This window comes from Pecten maximus, chromosome 5, assembly GCF_902652985.1.
Source record: "Pecten maximus chromosome 5, xPecMax1.1, whole genome shotgun sequence".
NCBI lineage: Eukaryota > Metazoa > Mollusca > Bivalvia > Pectinida > Pectinidae > Pecten > Pecten maximus.
In genome coordinates, this window is record NC_047019.1 from 32,495,125 (window position 1) to 32,518,125 (window position 23,001).

At 36.7% G+C, this 23,001-nt stretch overlaps 1 protein-coding gene across 1 annotated transcript in view; it reads right to left on the reverse strand.

The window, feature by feature from the left end:
* Nucleotides 1-23,001, reverse strand: part of LOC117328412 (E3 ubiquitin-protein ligase rnf213-alpha-like) — a 311,982-nt gene that overhangs the window by 222,826 nt on the left and 66,155 nt on the right. The window contains exons 8-9 of the mRNA XM_033885941.1: nt 11,809-12,056; nt 1,143-1,370 (exon numbers count right to left, since the gene is read on the reverse strand). Of these exons, the coding sequence (XP_033741832.1) occupies nt 1,143-1,370; nt 11,809-12,056 (476 nt within the window). The remainder of the gene's footprint in view (nt 1-1,142; nt 1,371-11,808; nt 12,057-23,001) is intronic.

Genomic DNA, 23,001 nt, shown 5'->3' on the forward strand with positions numbered 1-23,001 from the left:
CACATTGTACTGACAACGGGCGAACCAGTCGTCCCACTCCTAATATGCTGAGTGCTAAGCAGGAGCAGCAACTACCATTTTTAATGACTCTGGTATGTCTCGGCCAGGGGACTGAACCGTTAAAGATTTTAGCCTATTTGACCCCTGTGACCCTGAATGCAAGTGAAGGCTCAACTAAAGGCCAAAAGTGAGGGAGTGTCAAGGGAGACATTATGAAGAAGAAAGGTGTTTCAGAAAGAAGAGAAAAGAAAAGATCCCAAATTTAGTCACCTCTTACGATCATGCAATGGGGGCAGCAGGTACAATTCTTATGCCCTACCTGCAGGGCTGACTTTAGAAACAAATGTGTACATATTACCATTATGTCCGACTGCATCGCCTGTTTTGGTCTCCGTGGTAGTATCATTTGTATGTTACCTAAAGAATGTATACTATTAGATAGCCTTGTTAGTTTTTATATTTTAGGTTTTGTGTGTAGGTTTGTACATATCAGATTGTCATCAGTGGGCATTTAGCGACGTTGGAATAACTAAAAAGAATTGTGAACATGTTTTCTTCTACTTTACATTCTTGGGGGGTTCAGCTGTGGGACAGTTTCAATTTGGGCATCTTACTGCATTATGTAAATTGTAAGTTCCCCAAGAATTCTGTTATCAAGCTTTCTCCCTTCAGTTTCATGGACTCAGCTAACAATCTCACCTGCCAAGCTTATTATTTATGTAAATACCAATTTAACCGGGTCCAACTGAAGTCTAGTCAAATGCCACAGCTGTTATAGCCCCTCAGCCCAATATAATAGATACTTTGTATTGAATCTTGTATATCCTCTTATTTGTTCATAAATCTAAATTGAACTGGCTCAACTAGGGACTAAGGGGAACCTACACATTAAGTTTAAAGAATTTCCCTCCAGTTATTTTCAAGAAATAGTGATAATAAACTTCAATTCCCAAAATCCAAGATGGCCACCTATCCAAGGGACCAAAGAGAACCTTCACATGAATTTTGAGGAATATCTTTTACGACCAGCTGTAACGGACAATTGACTCAGTGCCATAGCATCAGTTCATTTGCCCTTTGGGCAGATGAGCTAATAATAATTGAACAAATTTTATTGTCAATTTCAAAACAAAAATACTTACATATCCCATTTTGATTTTGAACTGAAGTATCCAGGATTTCCTTTATATTCTTCTACACCCCACCACACAGGATCTTTCTTGCTGTGTCCAGTATCTGTTGAAGGCAGTTGATATGGAGAACTCTTTCCCCATAAAAAGTGCAACAATGGTACAAGTTTCAGCCAAGAAGCATTATTTGTTTTGCCACACAGGCAGTTGTTCATCAGCTGAAGTGTGTTTGTAAAAGCCCTAAAATGCACAAAAACACATTGAGAAATAATCAAAACAAGACAAATACGGGTCCAAAGGGTCCAAAGATAATAATGATCGAATGATGTTTCAAAAGTGGAAGCAATGTTTATACTAAGAAGTTAATGAATTCAAAGAATGCAGAATCTATCAAAATGAAACTTAATAAATATTGATTTCAAAGTATGATTACCACAATGCTGTCATTGGCACTTACTGTCGCTGTATACACCTCTATGCTCATAAGGTATGGTAAGGGACAGTAAGAAATAATATGGCAAAATTAATAACCCAATTTTCATGTTGACCTTGATTTGTTAGTGATGTTTTAGGAAATGGTAAACAATATTTTCACTGATGCTTATTGGATATTTCAGCAATTATTGCAAATACTTTAATTTAAGGTAATTATAACAAATATTGTCCTACTTCCTTTCTTGCCTCTCTCAAAAGGTGCCACGATAGCTCATTCTATAAGAGTGCTGAACACATAACTCAGGTGAATATCTGAGGTAAATTTATATGATTCAATGCTCCCTACCATGTCGGTTTGTGTTTCTCAAGAGGCTGAGATACAGGCCAGTCTGTACTGTTGTGGTTGTGTTCAAGCTTGTGCAAGACATTTTACCCTAAATGCTCTGGACAAGAGATCCCAGAGGGATCTTGGCGCCCACCATTGAATGATCTTCATAGGTTCCATGTCAGATTGATCTTTTCTCTACTTTTCCCTTCATTTTACTAATCTGTGCAAATTGAGACATCCATCCAGTACTTTTCAAACAAGGGAATCCTAGCTATATAAGAAATCTGAGATTGAATGATAATGGCTGTTTGTTTGCCAGGTTGTTTTCAGGACAGACTGGTCCAAAAATGCAATACAAGGGACCAAGGGGAACCTACTTATGAAATTTGAGAAAGATCCATTCAGTACTTTGAGAAATAGAGATAACAAACTTCAATTGTCAAAATTCAAGATGGCGGTCTGTCGGCCATATTGTTTTCCAATTGATCTCAAAATACAATAAGCATAATGAGGCACCAAGGGGAACCTCAAAATGAAATTTGAGAAAGATCCCTTCAGTATTTTATCAGAAATAGCGATAACAAACTTCAATTGTCAAAATCCAAGATGGCTGCCTGTCGGTCATGTTATTTTCAGATTGGTCTCAAAATGCAATATGCATAACTAGGCACCAAGGGAAACTTACATATGAAGTTTCAGAAAGATCCATTAAGTACTTTCTCAGAAATAGTGATAACAAACTTCAATTGTCAAAATCCAAGATGGCTGCCTGTCGGCCATGTTGTTTTCAGATTGGTCTCAAAACGCAATATGCATAACTAGGCACCAAGGGAAACCTACATATGAAATTTCAGAAAGATCCATTCAGTACTTTCTCAGAAATAGCGATAACAAACTTCAATTGTCAAAATCCAAGATGGCTGCCTGTCGGCCATGTTGTTTTCAGATTGGTCTCAAAACGCAATATGCATAACTAGGCACAAAGGGAAACCTACATATGAAATTTCAGAAAGATCCATTCAGTACTTTCTCAGAAATAGTGATAACAAACTTCAATTGTCAAAATCCAAGATGGCTACCTGTCAGCCATGTTGTTTTCAGATTGGTCTCAAAACGCAATATGCATAACTAGGCACCAAGGGAAACCTACATATGAAATTTCAGAAAGATCCATTCAGTACTTTCTCAGAAATAGCGATAACAAACTTCAATTGTCAAAATCCAAGATGGCTGCCTGTCGGCCATGTTGTTTTCAGATTGGTCTCAAAACGCAATATGCATAACTAGGCACCAAGGGGAACCTGCATATGAAATTTGAGAAAGATCCCTTCAGTACTTTTTCAGAAATAGCGATAACAAACTTCAATTGTCAAAATCCAAGATGGCTGCCTGTCGGCCATGTTGTTTTCAGATTGGTCTCAAAACGCAATATGCATAACTAGGCACCAAGGGAAACCTACATATGAAATTTCAGAAAGATCCATTCAGTACTTTCTCAGAAATAGCGATAACAAACTTCAATTGTCAAAATCCAAGATGGCTGCCTGTCGGCCATGTTGTTTTCAGATTGGTCTCAAAACGCAATATGCATAACTAGGCACCAAGGGGAACCTGCATATGAAATTTGAGAAAGATCCCTTCAGTACTTTCTCAGAAATAGCGATAACAAATTTCAATTGTCAAAATCCAAGATGGCTGCCTGTCGGCCATGTTGTTTTCAGATTGGTCTCAAAACGCAATATGCATAACTAGGCACCAAGGGAAACCTACATATGAAATTTAAGAAAGATCCATTCAGTGCTTTCTCAGAAATAGCGATAACAAACTTCAATTGTCAAAATCCAAGATGGCTGCCTGTCGGCCATGTTGTTTTCCAATTGGTCTCAAATCGCAATATGCATAACTAGGCACCAAGGGGAACCTGCATATGAAATTTGAGAAAGATCCCTTCAGTATTTTCTCAGAAATAGCGATAACAAACTTCAATTGTCAAAATCCAAGATGGCTGCCTGTCGGCCATGTTGTTTTCAGATTGGTCTCAAAATGCAATATGCATAACTAGGCACCAAGGGGAACCTACATATGAAATTTGAGAAAGATCCCTTCAGTACTTTCTGAGAAATAGCGATAACAAGAATTGTTTACGGACGGAGGGACGGACGGACGGAGGGACGGAGGGACGGAGGGACGGAGGGACGGACGGACCACGGACCACGGACGCAGGGCGATTTGAACAGCCCACCATCATCAGATGGTGGGCTAATAAAATGCAACAGGCCTCCTGTATGTTGTTCAGTGCAACAGTCATCAATTACTACAAGGAGACCCCGCCTCAAAATGACCCTGGTTCACAGGCAATAAATTCAATAAACGAACAAAAAAGCCTCTCCCAACAATGGTTCAAACCAAATGTGGACCAAATCTTGTCATACTTCAAGAATATTGCTTATTATAACTAAGTCTGTTCATACAACATTAAACCTTCTCTGCCCAATTATGCTCCAGACCAGTTTTCATCAAAATAATTTCAGTCGTTTAGGACTAGTAGCGATTTAAAGGATTTACCTCAATCTCACCTATTGTGCCCTCCCATACCGAAATAAAGCACACTAAAGTATACTTTTATGCTACTTTAAGTATACACTTTTTCCTACTTTTTTGAAAAAGTACCAAAAAAGTATACTTTTTTTGTACTTTTCTGGACTTAGAAATTTTTCAGAGTACTTTTTCTGTACTAAATTTGGACTCTGAAATTTCTCAGAGTACTTTTTTTGTACTTTTCTGGACTTAGAAACTTTTCAGGGTACTTTTTCTGTACTTTATTTGGACTCTGAAATTTTTCAGAGTACTTTTTTTGTACTTATTCTGGACTTAGAAATTTTTCAGGGTACTTTTTCTGTACTTTATTTGGACTCTGAAATTTTTTAGAGTACTTTTTTTGTGCTAAAATCTGACTTAGAATTTTTTTGAAAGATTGTGAAAATATGGATGTTCTTTTTTCCTACTTTTTTGGGACTTAGAATTTTTCAGCTAATGCCATTGTGCTTTTTTTGTACTTATTATGGACTTAGAATATTTTCAGACATTGCGAGGGGTTATAGCATATTAATATTTTCAAAATTAAATCTGACTTTTTCAGTCGACTACAAATCTAAGACTAAAACAATAATACTCAGGATTAACCACAACAAATATCTATCAAATAAGATACAGAAAATTATCATTTGGTAATATCAAATGTTTTTGATCCCTTTTTTTGTTGTTTTTATGTTCTAAAAAATACTTTTCATACTTTGATCAGTACCACAGAAATTTATCTAAAAAATAATTAAAATTCAACAATTATTATCATAAGTATTTCACTTCAATGTACTTTGTTAGTAAGGTTCACACATTTTAACGGTGATTTCTTTGTCACTTTTCGTTTGTATTTCCATATGCATCTCAGAAGTAATAAACTTCACATTGATGAATGTTACTATACGTTCATGTGACGAACGTCAAAACTTAGCTCTATAAAAATTTTGTTCCAGATCGTTCTTTGAAGTTACAGTATTTTGGCTTTAATTATAAACTCTTTAACGGAGTTTAAAACATTTCGTTTATCCAAACGTTAACCTCTACCAGATCGGGGATCACTCTACGAACACACATGTGCCCGTGCCTGTAATACGCTTTTAATTCATTCAAATGAAATTAAAATCACCTGCTCTTTGTCTGCATATCATATACTTGCTGGATATACGTGGTTTTAAGATTACATCTGATAATTGCACCCGAAATCACGTCGTGTTCTGTCAAAATATTCACCGATATGCTCATATAAACATGTGTAATACTGATATAGTCACTCGGACGCTTCTTTGTAAAACGTATATTGAAGTCAAGCGCTGTGATGATCTCGATCTCGATATGGCTTGACTGACAACAAACAGGCATGATCAAGGAACAATATTCCGGTATTTAAATCAGAATTACATCGCATTCATTGAAATGGTGAAAGTGAACACAAAAAGAAAACTTTAATTTGTCTGATATTTATTTAGCAAGATCGTACGATAATTCGGACAACGACACAATGTAGCTGTACTCTAATCTGTTGTAGAATGATCTCGTAGGAGTGTTGTGTGTACAAATAAAATACTCTATTGTATACAAAAATCAAGATCAATACCAAGATCTATCATAAATATTTTAATTGATATAGTAGACGGCTTGAATAACTGCAACACCAAGATCGATCAAAAATATTTCAACTGTTTTAAACTAAATCTTGAAACCTGTGTGTTAAGCCAACAAAGCGATCAGGATATATGCTTAACGTCGTACCGAAAGTTAATTTCACCCGTGGTGTTAATTAATATAAGCGACAGTCGACTGTAATGGCAAATCATACCTAGCTTTATTGTTTATTGGAGTTACCTGTGTAGATTCTACCTCCCGTCTCACCTGTACACATATTGCCCCTCTTAGACTAAGTCTTATGCCCGCGGCGTTAATTATAACAATTTATATTGTCAAGCTTGACTGCCTTTCACTACGATCAGATCACAGGTGCCTACCCTCATTTAAACAAAACATCCGGATTACATAACAGGTACTGACGAGGCTTATACCTGTGTCAGATTACCATCGGTCGGTTCACCTATGACCTCGGGGCCGTGATCTCGTTTGTTTACTTCGGTTTACGGAATCTACCGAGATTTGACGAGTTCGCTTCGTGCGATCATTTTGTGCAATGTGCAAGCTTTAAATGCTGAAGTAGTAATACCAAAAGTATGGAACAATAGAGGTTAAGGAAGTAGAATATAAAAAAACAAGTAATAAGAGAATGAAACCGATACAGTAGATCTCCGACAAAACTTTTTTTTTATCCCATGATGCAACAAACAGCGAGATTTTAGCGGGAAGTCTGATAGCCATGTTTGAATTTCACCGGATGTTTATCTACGGAAGAAACATAAACAAACACGATTTTGATATAGAATAGCCTAAAAACGAAATTCATTTTCTTGCCTAACTGAAGAAGATCGACTATCTGTCAGTAAGTGGCCAAAGAATATCAGCTTTCTTGTTGTTTTTGGCGACAAATGCTCATTTTCACCCGAAAATATCACAGATATCGCGACCAGGTAAGTTTACAATTTTATTATTTAAATCTATTTCGTCTTCTGCACGTTCCTACATCGTTTCACATTATATAGGTGAATAGGGGCCTACACATGTTAATATTAATACTTGATTACTTCGTGTTTCAGGGTTTTCATAATGAATTCATCACCGATTACAGTTTACACGGCCCGAGTTTAATTAACAAAGAACTGCTAGATCCACGTGTGTTTCAATCGTAAGTATTCAATTTACAGATTTATGCTACCATACGCCTGGGATTTTATAAGCATCCTGATTGATAGCACCCAAATATTGAGAACAAGAAGAATTTTATTTCTTTATTGACGAACTTCGACGTAGTTATATTGCATTTTTATTTCTGTCACGTAACGGTAAATTCGTAATATCTTTTAATACTACATATTTCATGCATTTTGACAAATTTCCAATTAATTTTTATGACTTCGTTTTTCAATGGAATTTATTGAAATTTCACTTACATGTAAAGAATTATTTGGTTATTCATCTGATAATATTTACAGAATTTTTTTGTAGTTGATTTCAAGAGATATTGCATAAAATTTCCAAAAAAATAGCAATGACATTTTTAAGTTAGAATATAAGAACGAAAGTAACGTCACATTTCGGGCAACATATGTATATCTATTTTAGGGAATATATGTAAAAATATCGGTAAATGAGCTAATAATTGTCTACTATAGTATATGGAATTTGAAGAAAATACATTCAAAAACGAAGTCAATAAAATCCATTGAAAATTTGTTGTATGTCATGATCATGATCAATTCACAAAAAAATGATCTCAAGAAATGATTGAATAAAAAAAATCTGTGTTTTGGAGTATTTTGATAGTTAGTTGCATAATTTAAGATGAAACAAACTGTCAGAGAATTCTGGAGTAGCTTGATTTTTATTAAAGTACTTATCCTTATAATTAAAAGTTTTATGTTGTAGCTTTAAACTTGTATACCTGTGGCTAGCTTTTCCTGATAAAAAGACTTCCAAGCAGACATGCATGTAATAAACGACAGTAAAGTGATCAGGTGCATATATAAGGAAAATTATCTACATTTTTATATTAAACAAATCTTCACAATTATTCTAAGTTTTGATATAAAAAATATTTTAAAATTTTCTCTTTCTTCCAACAGATTATGCAGTACATTCTGAAGTGAGGGAAAGCTTAAAGATATTGCATTGTGGTCCGAATTGAGGGCAATGATTCGCATAAAGCAAAAAAGGAATGAAGAGAATCAGACATTTTATTTTTCGAATTCACACTTACTTGGATTTGACCAGTTTAAGCAAGCGACATTATGCATATACCATACTTCATTGTATTCAGTATGCATTTATGCATTGTTTTTTATTTACATTTTTTTGTTGTGTTTCCTCAAGAGGAATTATGGTTCGACAATTTTTACAAATGTCATTGCCCTTTTTATTTAGAATAGTATATTTTTTTTGTCTGGATCTCCTACATACACATGATATAAAATTGTGTTTTCCTGCTTGAAAAAAATATTAGAATAATTTATCAAAAGTTATTGCCCTTATACATAGATGTCCATCTGTAAATCCTTAACCTCACCCTTAAACAAATTTCGAGCTTATTAGATCAAGACTTTGCTATGGCATGAAATTATACTCAGTGGAATTGTGATTGGATAACTAATCTTGTATTTCAATGTTTGTTTTCACTTGATGCAATTGTGCATTTCTCTTAGGAATGGGACTGATGTATGTATTGTTTAAGCATGCAGTATTCTCATTTAAGCTTATCTCCTATATTTTCAGAACTAATTTTCTACATTAAATTAAGTCCCTTTTTTTGGTAATTTTTTCCTACTTTTTCAGTACTTTTTTTATACTTTTTCAGTACAAATTTCCTACTTTTTTAGTACTATTTTCCTACTTTTCTAGTACTTTTTTCCTACTTTTCCACTACTTTTTCAGTACTAATTTCCTACCTTATTGGTACTTTTTTCCTACTTTTTCAGTCCTAATTTCGTTCTTTTCAATACCATTTTCCTACTTTTTTGATACTTTTTCAGTACAAATTTCCTACTTTTTTAGTACTCTTTTCCTACTTTTCTAGTACTTTTTTCCTACTTTTCCACTACTTTTTCAGTACTAATTTCCTACCTTATTGGTACTTTTTTCCTACTTTTTCAGTACTAATTTCCTGCTTTTTCTGTACCATTTTCATACTTTTTTTGTACTTTTGTACTTTTTTTGTACTTTATGGACTTACCTGTAAAAGTACTAAAAAAGTATAAAAGCACAAAAAAAGTACACCATCAATTTGGCCCTGTGCACTTTATACTATTATTGTACTTTTAATGTACTTTTTCTGTACTATATTTGTGCTTTTTCTGTACTTAATGAAAACAATAAAATGTACTAAAGGTATACTTTTGTTAGACTTTTTTTGTACTTTAGTACTTTTTTTGACTCAATTTGGAACCGTGTTGGAATATCGGTTCCAAATTGAGTCAAAAAAAGCATACTTTTTCTATGCTTTTTTAGTACTTTTTTCCCATACTTTTTTTGTACTTTATTTCGGTGTGGGCTGCCCCTCCATTTCCAAAGGAGCCACATCCTCCATTTATACAACATTAGATTTTCTTTGCCCAATAATGCTCCTGACCAAATTTCATCAAAATCTGTTCATTTGTTCAGACAAGTGCCGATTCAAAGGCTTTACCTCAATTTCCCCTATTGGGTCCCACCTCACTTGCCACAATGCAGCTTCTTATGCCACAACTTCAGGCCTTACACAAACGGACGTTACACTTACCACATACAATATTCCATGAATACCCAACAAACTATTGTCCAATCTTTTCTACTCTACACCCTTCAATAGACATGAAATGTTCAATAGACATGAAACGTCACCAAAGAAAGACTATCCTGTAACTTTTATTCAACAAGGAGACATATCATTAGATACTGCTCAACACATTGAATCCAACTCTGCATACTTCCTCATGGCACAAGGTTGTTCGTTATACAGCCTATACACAAGATAGGATGACACTGCAGTTAAGTCAGCTAGTTATAACTTATATTTGTCTTGTAAGCCAAAATGCATGTAACTGCCTAACCAGTTGCTCAACAGCTAGGCCTGTAATATTTACAACAAATATATTCATTTTATTCAATCTGAATTAATACTAGGATATTTGATGTCCTTTATTTGTATGAGATTTCTTAATAACCATGCACATGGCTGTAAAGTCTTTTTCTAAATACTGCGACTTGTCAAAGTTCAGTTTGGCAATCACAAATTAGTTCAATGTTTACAAAAAGTGCAATTTAACCGTTACATCAAAGCATTGTCTCCAATATACCTCAAAAACTTCAGTTAATTTTAAATTAATATTTCAGTGAAAGCTGCATATATTGGTGGTTTAAAGACTTTTGACTTTGAAGTTAGGTTAAGGTCAGCATACAACAAGCCCCATATCTGGTCTCTTGGCCTCTTGGTTATTGAGAATAAGTCGTTTAAAGACAGCCTATTTCATCCCTATGACCTTGATGTAGTTCGAGGTCATTCATTTGAACAAACATATAGTAGCCTTTCACTCCAGCATAATACAGGCCCAATTTCAGGTCTTTCTTCTTGCTTATTGAAAAGAAGTCATTTAAAGATTTCAGCCTATTTGACCCCTGTAATCTAAATGTAGGTCAATGTCATTCATTTGAACAAACTTTGAAGTCCTTCCCCTAGCATGCTACAAACCCAATATCAACTCTCAGGGACTCTTGGTCATTGAGAAGAAGTTGTTCAAAGATTTTAGCCTATTTGCCAGTCAGTGACCTTAAATGTTGGTCAAGGTCATTCATTTGAACAAACCTGGAAGCCCTTCCCCAAAGTATGCCTAATGCCATGTTTCTGTGCCCTTGATTATTCAGAAGAAGTTGTTCGAGGAAGAAAAGTTGATGCTAGATGGATGGACTTACGACAGACTTTGCACCATGTTGCCCTTCAGGTAGCAGAGTTAAATAGAAGTGAATTTTAATGTTTCTTTATCTCCTGTTATTGCATGACCTTTCAAACCAAATGTCCTTAATCTTTGAACAGTGACCTTGATCTTTAGACAGTTAACTTCATTTTTCAATTCCGACCAGCTTTGCTTCATAATGATGTCTTAACAAAATCTTAATCAATTATGATATACAAAATGTGACTTTCGCCTCTAACCCAGTGATCTTGACCTCTGACACCATGACCTTGACCTTTGGTCAATTGACTCCTTGTTTAATTTTCGACAATTTAGCTTCTTCCTGTCATGACAAAATGTTCACAAGTAAAAAATATACTAAATTACACCTTGACTTTTGACTCCGTGGCTTTGACCTTTAGTCTGCTGACTCCTTGTGTAATTCTGAGCAACTTACAATATAAAGTCATCACAAAATGGTGACCATGACTATTAGTCAGTTAATTGATGCTCTTTTCAATTCTGACCAATTTTGCATCATCATGTCATTATAAAATGTCTATCAGTAAAAAAAAAAATGCCAAATTTGAGCATAACCTTTGGACCTAATAACCTTTTTTTTACCTCGGTTTCTGTTTTTGTGAAGCGAACCTATATGTGATGTTTGAGAAATATTCCTTCTGTGCTTTCATGAAATGGTGAAGTTTTTTTTAGGACCAACGACACATGACAGAGTGACAACAGACAACTACGAACAACAAACAGACAACTGTGAACAGACAATGGTCATTTGGACCAGGTTATGAGCTAAAGTGGAGAAGAAAACCCTCACCTAATCATAGTGGGAAACAGGCTTTTGAGATCTTCAATCAATTTTGTAAGAGTATCTTGGTCTGAAGGTTGAAGTTGAAGAAGAAAGCAAACTGTTTCCATGGCTTTTGATTCCTTTTCATCAAATGGACACCTACACATAATGACGTGTACCAAAGTAATAATGATCCCAAGTCTGAGATGTTCTGGAATGTTCAAATCTTGACTGCATGTATGTTTCATGAATGTCAAAGCAGACTCCTTAAACATCTGAAACATTTAAAATGGAAAAACAGGTATTATCATGTATTTCTAAAAAATAACAAGCATTCTGAGTAATACATGTCCCCAGCTACCAGCCAACGTTAAGCTAATATTACAATGTAAATATTTATAAAGATGGTTCCTTTAGTGTTGATTTGGGAGAATGAAAAGTATGCATTACTACCTGACTGTGAAAACTGCTCTAAATTATTGCCTGTGCTGTAAAATTTATGCTATGGACATGTTTATGGTTTCCAATACAATTGGAAACCAATACTCAGAGTTGCCACCTTCTAGAGATGCCAAAGTGGGAGATCTCCCACCAAGGAATTGTTCAAAGTGGGAGATTTAGTGCGGGGACATTTTATCAACATAAAATTGTTTTTGTGCAATAATTTTCATCATGTAGTACCCAAAATTATTTTTTTAGTCTAACAGGATAAAGAATTAAATATTTTTGAATACACATCTAGATACCGTACAAGTCATATCAAGAAAAAAGTGATTTCATTTTTCATTTCTAATGATTAGTAAATTATTATCTTCAAATATAAGTGAATTCAAGCAAAGAATGCTTATTAAAACAATGACCTTATGCAGCTACATATACAAGTATGCATTTAATATTAAAGGAAATCCTAATTTTTTTCATTTTTTGTTTTGATTTTTATTTGATTTTTGATTTTTGGTTTTGGTCTAACTTAACATTTGTTAATCACTTTATTTATTATAATTTCTCAGTGTATTTTTTTTTCTGTAAATCTACTTTATTATTTTGTTAATCACCTTTATCTATCTAAACATGATATAAAAAAATCCGGAATTTTTTTAGGACTCGCACAATTAGATAAGCCAATCAGCTGGTGTTTCACCTGAATGAACCAAGTCCCTGAAGAAAATGTGTTTCTTAGGTTTGTACATGTAACTGTTTTCCCCGAGTAAAATACACATATAACATGTGAAATGGGTACTTTCTAAATACTAGAATAAAGAGTAGGGTACTTGAAATAGAATGCCATATATAGTATTCCAGGTGTAAAAAGGCGGGAATTGCCCAGGATGAGCCTCCCCAGTGCACTGTAAATGTCAGGGTTACTGTTTTTCGAGTACCCGTGTGCTCTTATATGCCATTAAACCTATACAATAACAGCATTTTTCAGGTAGCGAAAACTTCAAACTTAAATTCGATATATATTTCACATCATTTGAACTTCAAATGAGCAAATTAAGGAATGGAGCCATCAGTAATTACATAGAGTAAAATGTTTAGTTGTGTGAGCTCTATAGTGGCTCTGTCTCCATCTTTTAATATTACCCAATCAAAGATGGCGGTCGGTACAAGTGTTTTGCTACCGTCAGTACGATGATTCAACATTCATATCATTTTCATGTGAGTAAATCATTGTCAATTGACAAAATAATGTTCATGTTAAATTTGTTATTATATAATTAAAGCTTTATTTGTCCAATTTCGAACAATGCTATATGTGGTTAAAGTGTGGGAATCTCAAATGCTTTAAAGAAATATACCAGAAACAAAGTCCAGACTCCCTAAGGGTGTGAAAAGACCCCAGGGATTGTATTTACAGCATGATTGCATGTAAAGAAACTAAGTCCCTTTGGGCCTTGAGCCCATTTTTACATCAGGATTGTGTTTATCTTTTGATGCCCAACAACGCTATATATGGTTATGGGGTGGGCATCGAATTAACAGCTTCAAAAACAAGAGGCCCAGGGGCCTTAACGGTCATCTGACTCTAAATTAAAAACCTTATATAATTGTAGTATGTATTCTCTGTAGCAAGTATATAGTGGCACTGTTTGCCATGGTGGCCATCTTGGATTTCTGACCGACCCAATAAATAACAACACTTGGTAAGGACCATCTCAGGATCATTTCTGGTAAGTTAGGGCTGAATCCCATTGGGAGAATTTGAGAAGAAGTTTAAAATAGGCATTGTTCAGGAAAACCATGATTGCACAATCATGTTACAAATGGCCGCCATGGCTGTCAAGTCAATGATTTTACGAGGCAGAAAAATATTAACACTTTGTTGGCCCTCCTTCCTTAAAATCCTCACCAATTTCCAACTCAATGGCACCAGTGGAACTGGAGAAGAAGTTTAAAATGTTTTTTCAAGATGGTTGCCATGGTGGCCATCTTGGATTTCTGGCCGACCCGATAAATAACAACACTTGGTAAGGGCCATCTCAGGATAATTTCTGGTAAGTTAGGGCTGAATCCCACTGATGGAATTTGAGAAGAAGTTTGAAATAGGTGTTGTTCAGGAAAACTATGATTGCGCAATCATGTTACAAAATGGCCACCATTGCTGCCATTTCAAAGTTTTTACGAGGCTGAAAAAATAACAACACTATGTTGGCTCGCCTTCCTTGACATCCTCACCCATTTCCAGCTCAATGGCACCAATGGAACTGGAGAAGAAGTATAAAATGTGTTTTTCAAGATTGCAGATATGGCAGCCATCTTGGATTTTGGACCAACCCGAAAAATAACAACACTTGGTCGGGATCATATCAGGATCATTTCAGGCAAGTTTGAGCTCAATAGCACTGGTGGAACTTGAGAAGAAGTTTAAAATGTGTTTTTCAAGATGGCGGCTATGGTGGCCATCTTGGATTTCGGACCAACCCGAAAAATAACAACACTTGGTCGGCATCATATCAGGATCATTTCAGACAAGTTTCAGCTCAATAGCACTGGTGGAACATGAGATGAAGTTTAAAATGTGTTTTCAAAATGGCGGCTATGGCAGCCATCTTGGATTTCGGACCGACCCGAAAAATAACAACACTTGGTCAGGGCCATCTCAGGATCCTTTCAGGCAAGTTTCAGCTCAATCCCACTGGTGGAACTTGAGAAGAAGTTTGAAATTTGAAAAGTTTACGCACGGCGCACGGCGCACGGCGGACGGCGCACGGCGGACGGCGCACCCTTCGGGTCAGATGACCTAATAAAACTAAGGAACTAAGTGCCTATGTGTGGGGATGACCACAGGGCCTATTTTTACAACATGATTTTATGCCCAACAATGCTATATATAGTTATAGGGTAGGGATCTAAATGGTTTCAAAGATATAGATCGAAGAAACTAAGTCCATATGTGTGGTCGTGACCCAAGAGCCTATTTTTATAACATGATTGTGTTTATCTCTTTATGCCCAACAATACTATAATGGCCCTGGGGTCATCCCCACATTTATGGACTTAAGTTTCTTGGGGATCTCAACAATTTCAAAAATAGAAGTAGCAATTAAAAGGACTTACTTCTGTTGGGCCCTGCCCATCTGGCCAAGGAATGGGGAGTCAGAGTAACCATTTTTACAAAATCTGTTCCCCTGCCCCTAAGGATTTTTCTGACCAAACTGATTAAAATATATTCAGTAGTTAATGACTAGTAGCGATATAAAGCACTTACCTCTATTTCCCATTTTGGGCCCCAACCCCATGGGGCCATGGCATCAGAGTCACTATTTATGCAAAATCTGTTCCCCTACCCCAAGGATGTTTCTAACCAAATTGGGTTCAAATCCATTCATAACTTTATGACAAGTAGCGATTTAAAGGCATTACCTCTATTTCCCCTATTGTGCCCCGACCCTCAGGCTCCCTGAGGGTCAGAGTCACAGCTTCTGCAAAATCTGTTCCCCTTCCCCCAAGGATGTTTCTTAGTAAATTTGGTTCAAATCCATTCATAACTTCATGACAAGTAGCAATTTAAAGGAATTACCTCTATTTCCTGTATTTGGCCACGCCATGCCGAGTCACCATTTATGCAAAACCTGTTCCCCTTCCCCTAAGAATCTTTCTGACTTATACATTGAGTTGAAATCCATTTTTAACTTTATGACTTATTTATTTTAAAGTAGCCATTTAAAGGAATTGCCTCTATTTCCTCTATTGGGCCCAGCCCCTCTGGCCAAGGGGGGTCAGAGTCTCTGTTTAAGCAAAATCTGTTCCCCTTCTCCTAAGGACCAAATTGGGTTGAAATCCAAACTTTATGATTTAAAGAAGTTATCTCTATTTCCCTTATTTGACCTGGCTCCTCAGGGGTCATAATCTTCATAATTGCACCATAGCATAAGCTCATCAGACCTTCGGTCAAGGTGAGCTAAAAATATGCAGGGCCATTATTCTATGAAGTAATTCATTCTTTATCTATTTCTCTATCTTAATGTATTTCTATACCTGTACATATTTCTGTATCTTAACATATTTCTATACCTGTACATATTTCTGTACCTAGCTATTTCTCTATATCTTTACATATTTCTATACCTGCACATATTTCTGTATCTTAACGTATTTCTATACCTGTTTCTCTATCTTTTTTATACATCTTTACCTTTTTCTAAATGTATTTCTAGTTCTGCAATTATTCATGATTCTCATTTTTAAATACTGTACTGTAAAGAATTCAAATATTCAAAAAAGTAATGAAATCACCCTATATAGCTTTTATTTTAGAGCATGGGTTGTTACATACCAATTTTGATTTTGATTTAAAAAACGTCTGGCAAGAGAAGTTTAAAATTATGCTCTAAATACAGGAATTAGAAATCATCTTTGGATATTTGCATTTTTCAATTCACATATGAACTGATAATTGTAACATGGGCCTTGACGGTCACCTGGGTTTCCAAATATTTCAGTTAATTTAATTGACCCTTTTTGGCCCAAATCATTGGTCCAAGGGCTCAGTCAGGGACAACATGTGCATACCATTAAGCTGTTTGTTTGTTTTATTTGTTTTTGTTTAACGTCCTATTAACAGCCAGGGTCATTTAAGGACGTGCCAGGTTTTGGAGGTGGAGGAAAGCCGGAGTACCCGGAGAAAAACCACCGGCCTACGGTCAGTACCTGGCAACTGCCCCACGTAGGTTTCGAACTCGCAACCCAGAGGTGGAGGGCTAGTGTTAAAGTGTCCGGACACCTTAACCACTCGGCAACCGCGGACCCACCATTAAGCTGCATGTTAGAATGAATTCCAATAGAAATCAGCATAGCCTAGCTCGTCTCGCAAATGTTTGTTTGCATTAATAATATTTATATCATTTACTTGATCAGAATGTGTTTAGTGTATTCAAGCAATTTTCAAAGCCATACCAATTTATATATATATATATGTAAATTATTTATTGACAAACATTCGGGAGACAAGCTATGCTGTTGTAGATTGAATAAATATATTAAATACAAATGTAATTGCTTTTGGACCTATTTCTTTAATTTTTTTATAAAATATTATCCTAATGAGAGTTGTCTCCCTTGAAAAATGTGGACCGGTATAAATTGTCTAATGTAAGCATTTTCACATTGTTTTTATTTTCAGTTTCACTCCGAGGAGGGATAGTGTAACTCCAAAGGGACTCTTTTACCAAATATCAGCACCCTAGTACAATCATGAAGTGATGTGTTAATAGCTTTCAACACTTGCACAAAAAATCTGTTTTTCTTTCCCAAAAAACATCTTTCAGTTTAACTCCGGAAAGGGATAGTTTAACCTCCACAGGGGACCTAATACCATGTATTACTAGCCTTTCAACACTCGCAAAATAAACTTAAAAAAAATTTCCAAGCCCAAAGATTTCAAAAAAAAAAAAAAAAATAACAGCTTTAAAAAGAAACAAGAAGCCCAAGGGCCTTAAAGGTCATCTGACTCTAAATTAACGACACTTATACTATTGTAGTATGCATTCTCTGTAGCGAGTATAGTGGCACTGTTAGCCATGGTGGCCATCTTGGAATGTGGATCAACCCAAAATATAACAACACTTGATCAAGACTATCTCAGGATCATTTTTGTAATTGAATCCAGTTGGTGGAATTTGAGAAGAAGTTTGAAATAGGTGTTGTTCAGGAAAACTATGATTGCGCAATCATGTTACAAAATGGCCGTCGTGGCTGCCATGTCAAAGTTTTTATGAGGCCAATAAATAACAACACTTTGTTGGCCCACTTCCTTAACATACTCAACAATTTCAATTTCCAGTTCAATGGTAAAAAATAACAATACTTGGTCAGGATCATCTCAGGATCATTTCCGGCAAGTTTCAGCTCAATCCCACTGGTGGAACTTGAGAAGAAGTTAGAAATATGAAAAGTTTACGGATGGTGCACGACACACGGCGCACGACGAAGGATGAAGCACGAAGTCCAAAATTTGAAAAATCTGTTTTTTTCCCAAAAAAAGAATGTTTAGTTTAACTCCGGCAGGGGATAGTTTAACTCCAGAGGGACTCTATTGCCAATTATCAGCACCCTAGTACAATTATAAAGTGATCTTTTAATACCTTTCATCACTTGCACCAAAAACTTAACGCAGAAATAAGCACCAAAAATTTGAAAAATCTGTTTTTTTCCCAAATAATTTTTTTTGTTTAACTCCGGCACGGGATAGTTTAAACCCCCACAGGGACCATATTACCATAAGTTACTATGCCTTTCAACACTTGCACCAAAAACTTAACATTTGAAAAACCCACGCCGAAATCTGGTTGTAATCCATTTAGGAGTAGCCTTTTAAACCAAGATTTTGGAAAAGTTCCTCTTTATGGGCCTCTCCCCAGGGGTCACACATGTTGTTTTCCGATTGGTCTCAAAATGCAATATGCATAACTAGGCACCAAGAGGAACCTACAAGGCTACATGTGAAATTTGAGAAAGATCCCTTCAGTACTTTCTGAGGAATCGAGATAACAAACTTCAATTGTCAAAATCCAAGATGGCTGCCTGTCGGCCATGTTGTTTTCCGATTGGTCTCAAAATGCAATATGCATAACTAGGCACCAAGAGGAACCTACAAGTCTACATGTGAAATTTGAGAAAGATCCCTTTGGAGCTTTCTGAGAAATAGCGATAACAAACTTCACTTGTCAAAATCCAGGATGGCTGCCTGTCGGCCATGTTGTTTTCCGATTGGTCTCAAAATGCAATATGCATAACCAGGCACCGAGGGGAACCTACATATGAAATTTGAGAAAGATCCCTTCATTACTTTCTGAGAAATAGCGATAACAAACTTCAATTCAAAATCCAAGATGGCTGCCTGTCGGCCATGTTGTTTCCGATTGGTCTCAAAATGCAATATGCATAACTAGGCACCAAGAGGAACCTACATATGAAATTTGAGAAAGATCCCTTCAGCACTTTCTGAGCAATAGCGATAACAAACTTCAATTGTCAAAATCCAAGATGGCTGCCTGTCGGCCATGTTGTTTTCCCATTAGTCTCAAAATGCAATATGCATAACTAGGCACAGAGGGGAACCTACATATGAAATTTGAGAAAGATCCCTTCAGTACTTTCTGAGAAATAGCGATAACAAACTTCAATTGTCAAAATCCAAGATGGCTGCCTGTCGGCCATGTTGTTTTCCAATCGGTCTCAAAATGCAACATGCATAACTACGCACCAAGAGGAACCTACATGTGAAATTTGAGAATGATCCCTTCAGTGCTTTCTGAGAAATAGCGATAACAAACTTCAATTGTCAAAATCTAAGATGGCTGCCTGTCGGCCATGTTGTTTTCCGATTGGTCTCAAAATGCAATATGCATAATTAGGAACCAAGGGGAACCTATATTTGAAATTTGAGAAAGATCCCTTTAGTACTTTCTTTCTGAGAAATAGCAATAACAAGAATTGTTTAAGGACGGAGAGACGGACGGAGGGACGGCCGGAGGGACGGACGGACAACGGACCACGAACACAGGGCGATTTGAATAGCCCACCATCTGATGATGGTGGGCTAAAAAACACAGATTTAAAAAGAAACAAGAGGCCCAGGGGCCTTAACGGTCATCCGACTCTAAATTAAAGACCCTTATACTATTGTAGTATGCATTCTCTGTAACAGGTTTAGTGGCACTGTTGGCCATGGTGGCCATCTAAGATTTCTGACTGACCCAATAAATAACAACACTCGGCCAGAACCATCTCAGGATCATTTCTGGCAAGTTAGAGCTGAATCCCACTGGTGGAATTTGAATAGAAGTTTGAAATAGGTATTGAAATAGGTATTGTTCAGGAAATATAGTGGCACTGTTGGCCATGGTGGCCATCTTGGATTTCTGACCGACCCAATAAATAACAACACTTGGTCTGGACCATCTAAAGATAATTTAGTGTGTTTTTCAAGATGTTGGCCATGGCGGCCATCTTGGATTTCAGACCAATCCAAAAAATAACAACACTTGGTCAGGATCATATCAGGATCATTTCAGGCAAGTTTCAGCTCAATAGCACTGGTGGAACTTGAGAAGAAGTTTAAAATGTGTTTTTCAAGATGGCGGCTATGGCGGCCATCTTGGATTTCAGACCGACCTGAAAAATAACAACACTTGGTCAGGATCATATCAGGATCATTTCAGGCAAGTTTCAGCTCAATAGCACTGGTGGAACTCGAGAAGACGTTTAAAATGTGTTTTTCAAGATGGCGGATATGGCGGCCATCTTTGATTTCAGACCAATCCAAAAAGTAACAACACTTGGTCGGGATTATTTCAGGAACATTTAAGGCAAGTTTCAGCAGTTTAAAATGTGTTTTTCAAGATGGTGGTTATGGCGGCCATCTTGGATTTAGGATCGGCCCAAAAATAATAACACTTGGTCGGGATCATATCAGGATCATTTCAGGCAAGTTTCAGCTCAATAGCACTGGTTGAACTTGAGAAGAAGTTTAAAATGTGTGTTTCAAGATGGCGGCTATGGCGGCCATCTTGGATTTCGGACCAATCCGAAAAATAACAACACTTGGTGAGCACCATCTCAGGATCATTTCAGGCAAGTTTCAGCTCAATCCCACTTGTGGAACTTGAGAAGAAGTTTGAAATGTGAAAAGTTTACGCACGGCAGACGGCGAACGGCGGACGGCAGACGGCGCACGACGACGGACGAAACATGATGACTATAGGTCATCCTGACCCTTCGGGTCAGATGACCTAACAAAGTTAAGATTGAATGCAAGCTCAACCAATAATGGATGTATCTATTCAAATTACACATTAATTAAATTATATTCCCTATTCAAATGCAGTCTTATTATCACCAAAAATGATTCAAACTGATATAATTTTGTTATCCGTGCTGAAACGCATTAGATCGTTAACTTATTTCACTATTAGTTTAACATTATAACCACCAGCATTAAAACTATGCCGTTTTTTTAAAGATATTTCTTGTTTTAACATGATTCAAGAGAAAATGGTTTTGGTTTTTGAATTTTTACCCCAATAAACGAAATACCCTATTAAGCATTACCCGATTAAGTGGAATGTATTGTACCACCTAATTGTAAGCCTGTACACAGTAATATCTTCCAAACAGGTAGCCTATGTAGCTCCTTAGCATCCACCATGATACAATGTATACATTCTTGTATATTTTACACATTTAAGTAAAATCGCGGACATATTTGCAGACCTATGTTATAATGTCAGCCATTTTGGAATGAACACTGAAGGATAAAAATATCACAACATCCGGAGAGGAATGCACCTTCGCAATCATTGTTTAATGATAATTTGATATTTAAGTTTAAATTATAGTTTATATACAACGAATTTGCTTCATGCCTTATAAATTACTTATTACCCTATAGTTTTTATTGTGTGTATACATGTTTTGTTTTTGCCATGTGTATGTGTATCGGTACATGTTGATATGTTAATGAGATAAGAAGGATGTGGTTGATTGACCAATCAGCGTCCACTTTGGGGGTCACCCTGTTGGGGATTTTGCACCCCCCAGTATCGTTTTCTGTGCCTTGCAGCAAGGAAGTGTTCTGCGTTCTTATCTCGGCTTTTCAAGCTCTTCTTCTCTTCATACGTCGTTATTTTCCCAAAATAATCGCTATAACTAACACTATTCTTCGGTGAACTTTTTTGGATGGTTACGTCGTTGTGGTGATCGTGAAAGTGTGCCAAACTTAAGAAACTTTCCAATCTTCACGAGTCTGGAGCTACGCCATTTTGGATTTAACTTTCTCAGAAGAACAGTTCGTAACTGCCTCCCCACAACTGTAAGTGACGTGTTTTATTAAGCTAGAGACTCCCACGTTGTTCGTGTTCTGTGCGGTGTTTTGTAAACACTGGATTAGTACGTAAACTTTGACCTCTCGGCCTCGTGAACTCTCACAGTCTCCGTGTCACCATTATGGGTCCGAAGCGTAGGAATGCGAGGCCTTTGCCTTACGATCCAGAGCTTTACGAAAACTGGACGATCGCTAGGTTACAGGAGGAATTACGATCCAAAAACATCGCTTTTAAAGCGGGTTCAAAACGTATGACATTGGTAAAAAAAGTTACGGGAAGCGACACGCTCGGAAACGAGGACTACAAACCCCTCCGCTCCCCCCAGTAGAGGTGCGGTATACCACAATCCACCGCGGCAAGATGGCGTCACGGAAGTAGCTGTATCTACCGGTGATTCTACAACTAACTTAGATCGCCTGGTTAACATCGTTACAAGTCTCTCGGAAAGCGTCGCAACGCTACAAGACTCTTATATTCGACTGGAGAACAGGTTGGGAAATACAGAGAATGAAGCACGAGACAGGCGACAAGTTGCAGCCGCAGCTGGCAGCTCTAGTCAGACAGCTGTCGACTCTCTGAGGCTACCGGTGCCTACTTCACCAGCTGATTTTACTTTGGACACAGCTTACAAAAGATTTGAGGAATCGGCCACTTCTCAAGGTGAGATCAGTGAAAGAACTAGATTCGGCTATGTGTCTCAATCGCTGCCCTTAGTAGAAACTATTTCCCCTGCTTTACGTCACCAGATAATTACCGGTAGGGATGTGAATTTGGCAGCGCTTTTAATTCCGTACTTCGTTGGCAGTAGCGACCCAAACGGCCACTCTAATGATAAACCCGATGTTAGACTGTCCAGGAATTTAACTTTGAATGAATTCATCTTAGCTTTCGGGGT